This window comes from Pangasianodon hypophthalmus, chromosome 1 (genome assembly GCF_027358585.1).
Source record: "Pangasianodon hypophthalmus isolate fPanHyp1 chromosome 1, fPanHyp1.pri, whole genome shotgun sequence".
Classification (NCBI taxonomy): Eukaryota; Metazoa; Chordata; class Actinopteri; order Siluriformes; family Pangasiidae; genus Pangasianodon; species Pangasianodon hypophthalmus.
The window spans coordinates 32,023,375-32,028,374 of NC_069710.1; the positions used below are offsets into that span (position 1 = coordinate 32,023,375).

A 5,000-nucleotide genomic window follows, 5' to 3' on the forward strand; every position below is an offset into this window, starting at 1 on the left:
TATTATTTATATTAAATTATTATTATAAATGTAATTATTTATTTATAAAAAATACAAGTTGTATATGAGTTCTAAAGTGAAAGTGAAAGTGAAAATCGCATTGAAGTGTGTGTGAAAGGTGTGTGGAGGGTGTGTGGTATCTTACCGGCTGTGTGTGTGTGACAGCAAGGGCCACCATGGCGTTCTGCCGGAGTGTGTAGAAGCCTATGATGTTGTACCTGTCCTCCAGGTGTAACAGCACTTTACTGAACTGTACGCTCACCTGAAACACACACACACACACACGTGTCTGTATTAATGCATTTAATGGGAATGGGAATGGGAAACACACTGCAGCTTTTACCTGCTAAAAAATGAACAGTTTGTCCACTCCAGTGTTTAGAACAGAGTATTTACAGTGCGATCAGAAAGTATTCAGACTCCTTGACATTTTGTTGTGTTGCACCCTTACGCTAAAATACTTTAAAACATTTTTTCACATCAAACAACACTCCACTCTAGGAAGACTGGCTGTCCAAACTTCTTCCATTTAAGAATTATGGAGGCCACTGTGCTCTTGGGAACCTTGAAAAGTTTTTCGTAACCTTCCCCAGATCTGTGCCTCGACACAATCCTGTAGCAAAGGGTCTGAATACTTATGTCGATGTGATATTTCAGTTTTTTCTTTTTAATAAATTTATCACAAATCTGTTTGTTGCTTCGTCATTATGGGGTCTGGAGTGTAGCATTTTAGCATTTTAGCATAAGGCTGCAACACAACAAAATGTGAAAAAAACAAAGGGGTCTGAATACTTTCTGAATGCACTGTATGACCTCTTGGTGACCTCTTGGTGACCTCTCACCTCTCGTGTGGTGCTGATGTTCCTCCTCAGAAGCCCATCTGCTGCCTGAAGACTCAGCTCCACCCTCTCCGGGTCATCAGACGACATCAGGGCTGTCAGTCAAACACAACCTACGTCTCAATACAATCTGAAAATATTCTCTCACACACTATCAGGTTCACGCACTAGTGTTGCTATATTGATTCATTAATGGTTTAGTAATTCCATTATCGGTTTGGATGTTTTCAATCAGACACTGCTCAAGTGTCAAAGGTTCTAGCTGGAACTTAGCAGGAACTTAAATAATGAAGTGAGTAGAACTGTTCATGTCTGAGTAGGAACAAATTGTGCAACATCATACACCTACACAAACATTAATATAATATTTTTTAGACCGAGTACATTTGGTAGTTTTTCGGTACTCATCGTTACTAATAGTGATAACAAAATGAGCAACCTAAGATAAGATAAGATAAGATAAACTTTATTGATCCCACAGTGGGGAAATTCACTTCTCACAGCAGCTCACAGACAGTTAAAGTGCAGGAAGAAAGAAAAGGAAGGGAGAAAGAAAAGTTAAAACTATAACTATATATACACCTTAGGAAGAATAAAAGAAATAAAATTATATAAAATTTATAAAATATTGCACATCCGAACATCACAGTAATGCGGTGTTGTAAAGCCCGGATAAAATCAGGGAGGGTTGCGTCAGAAAGGGCATCTGGCATAAAAAATGTGCCAAATCAAATCTGCGGACCGATGATCCGCTGTAGCGACCCTTAACAAGAGCAACCGAAAGAACAACAACAACAACATGTTTGTTGCTTTCCGGTGCTGCTGGCAATGATCTTCTCGTGCTGAGCTTTACGACGATGTTCCAGTTTAAATGGTTTCTTTATAGAGAGCGTGAGGACAGCTGACCCGAGCTCTCAGAGCAGTATCAGCGAGCGTGGTCATTAAAAATGACAGTAGATCCATGTCTCAGTGCTCCACTCTCACTAACTCCTTTGCATAAGCACAATTCACAGCACCTTGCTCTCGTTCTGAATGACTGACACTGCACAGCTGCCTCACGCTCGCTATTAAACACACTGTTTAAACACCATAACGATGTTCCATCAGGTTATTTGTATCGGAAGAAGATTCTGTACTCCTCCTCTTCATATTTTCACAGTTTGCAGTCTGCTATAATTTGAATTTGATTACCTTCATTAATCTAAATAAGTCCGCATCGCTGTCATTTCGTGTCTTTTGTTTATTAGTACATTAGGCTTACGTCATCTGATATTAGATGCTTGGTATTATTTTTAAATTTTTTAACAGATGTTATGAGATGTCAATGAGCATCATTTAATATAATAATTAGCATCCCTAAAAAAACAGAACATTTTTTTTTGTTCATGATGTCAAAAAAGGTTAAAAAGCAACACTGTGCTGTTATATACTGTATATTTCTCAAAAAATAAAAAATAATCACCAGGGCAAACTGTTTATCAAACACTAAAGCAGCATGAACAAGTAGAAATATTGTTTTCTGATTATAAAAGTAGAATTCCACAACTTGGATGTGTTCTTGTGAACGTTTGTGAACGTGCTGTGGAAAAAAAAAACTGCTTTTGTTGACAAATGTGTGCATCTCGATCCATCAACAACAAACACGTCACAGTGTTAATTACTGAAACACACGTCTAACAAATAGACAGATATATTACTGAATACAACGCGTTCAATATCCTTTATAAAAATATACACATTTCTAATATTTTTAGCGTTTTTAATGTATAATCGGTTTCTGAACTGCTCCCATTAGGACATTTTTTTGCATCACTCCCTATAAAACACTTGTGAGTTGATTTTATTCTGATTTTTTTTTTTTTTTTTGGATAAATGTCTCTGAAAAAAAAGAAATCAGTGTAAATTATTATAATATTAATGCTCAGTGGTGTCTCACCGTCCAGACAGTCTCGGACGTAGCGGGGCGGAGTCGCCTTCTGCTTCACCTGATCAGCAGACATGTCATACGGAGTGAGCTCATCATCACTGAGAGAGAGAGAGAGAGAGAGAGAGAGGGACACACAGAGTGAGTGAGAGAGAGAGTGTGTGAAAGAAAGAGACAGAGAGACAGAGAGAGAGACACAGAGAGGGACACAGAGTGAGTGAGAGAGAGAGTGTGTGAAAGAAAGAGACAGAGAGACAGAGAGAGAGAGAGAGAGAGAGAGAGAGAGAGTGTGTGAGTGCGTGTGTGAGAGAGAGAGAGAGACACAGAGAGGGACACACAGAGTGAGTGAGAGAGAGAGTGTGTGAAAGAAAGAGACAGAGAGAGAGAGAGAGAGAGAGAGAGAGTGAGTGCATGTGTGTGTGTGAGAGAGAGAGAGACACAGAGAGGGACACAGAGTGAGTGAGAGAGAGAGTGTGTGAAAGAAAGAGACAGAGAGAGAGAGAGAGAGAGAGAGAGAGTGAGTGCATGTGTGTGTGTGTGAGAGAGAGAGACACAGAGAGGGACACACAGAGTGAGTGAGAGAGAGAGTGTGTGAAAGAAAGAGACAGAGAGAGAGAGAGAGAGAGAGTGAGTGCATGTGTGTGTGTGTGAGAGAGAGAGACACAGAGAGGGACACACAGAGTGAGTGAGAGAAAGAGACAGAGAGAGAGAGAGAGACAGAGAGAGAGAGAGAGAGACAGAGAGAGAGAGAGAGAGAGACAGAGAGAGAGAGAGAGAGAGAGTGTTAGTGAGGAATAATTTAATAAATCATTCTCTTTATGTGAAGCACTCAGTGATGACATAATAAATGTTTATAAGCTTTAGAATTGTTAATAAACGTTACAGTTGTTTTATAATCATTTACAGATCATTAACAGTTAAATAAAGGAACACCACATGACATTATGATGAACAGCAACACTGGTGTTACAATATGATTATTAGATATTAAAGGACTTCTAACAGCACATTATTAGACTTCTATGAGGCATTATGTATGTGTTAAGTAGTATTGTGTGTGTGTGAGTGTGTGTGCGTGAGTGTGTGAGTGTGTGTGTACCTGTCAAGCTCAGAATCACTGCCTTGTCCAGCTGCAGACGTCTGATTGGTCATTGGGAGCTGTGATGTCACCGACTGTCCTGATGAACTCTGACTTTTGGCCTCAGGTCTGAATGAGGACAAAGTGATGATGTCACATGAAGTAGAATCACTTGCTATGTGTCTCGCTCACATGCACGTGTGTGTGTGTGTGTGTGTGTGTGTGTGTGTGTGATTCTTTACCTATGTGTCGCATCAGGTGGTTGCTGTTCATCTTCATCCTCTTTAGTCTGAGGCTCCATCAGAGCCAGCAACTCTCTGCTCTCCTCATCTTCCTCATACTAGCACACACACACACACACACACACACACACTTTTTTTAATTAAGTCAAAAATGAACTTTCTCCGAGATCATTGGTATTGTACTTATTTTAACACACTATACAGTTTGGTTATATGACAGCACTGAGCTACAGTAACACTAACAGGACAAACATTAAACTAGACCACAGCAGTAGGAGGAGGTTAAGTGTCATTTTAGCAGCACAACCTTTTATCACATCTGTAGAAATCTATACATTAACGTCATGTGCTAGACACAGAACTCTAGTTTTTAGTTTGTATAATTTTACAGTTTGTATAATTACACAGAGAGTCCTTAGAAATGAAACTGGCAGTCTGGGCAGGATGTCTTGGGTTATACATGAGAATTTACTTGTGGGAAAAAGTCACTGCATTTTGAAAGTCTTCTTTCAGCCTCTCGTTCATTTTCTCTTATCAGTGTTTCAGTCATGTGGCTTTCTGCACGGACGTCTCCCATCATCGCTGGCCTAACGGAAACTTTGTTAATGTCATTCATCTGCCGACGAGGACAAGTACTTAGCGTTTATACCAAGAGTGAGAGAAAACCCCAGGGGCTGTTCAGACTTGACCACCACATGAAGATACATCGAGGTTTCATTACCTTCACCATTCTATGTAGCAGCAAAATTGGGTAGGATGTTCATTAATCAAGTCGTGATTCTTTACCAAAATGTACACTACATGTATCTCTTCCTCAGCGTTTAGCTTGCGTACACACACTTACAACCCAATAAATCATAAGTGAAAGTTTGATGAGAATAACACAAGTGATCACTAGCTGGATAACGCATGCAGAG

General features: G+C 39.8%; 1 protein-coding gene across 1 annotated transcript in view; it reads right to left on the reverse strand.

Annotated features, from left to right (window-relative positions):
- The window catches only part of telo2 (TEL2, telomere maintenance 2, homolog (S. cerevisiae)), an 18,444-nt gene that overhangs the window by 5,360 nt on the left and 8,084 nt on the right, over positions 1–5,000 (reverse strand). The window contains exons 10-14 of the mRNA XM_053237388.1: positions 4,084–4,181; positions 3,863–3,970; positions 2,776–2,864; positions 843–934; positions 146–262 (exon numbers count right to left, since the gene is read on the reverse strand). Of these exons, the coding sequence (XP_053093363.1) occupies positions 146–262; positions 843–934; positions 2,776–2,864; positions 3,863–3,970; positions 4,084–4,181 (504 nt within the window). The remainder of the gene's footprint in view (positions 1–145; positions 263–842; positions 935–2,775; positions 2,865–3,862; positions 3,971–4,083; positions 4,182–5,000) is intronic.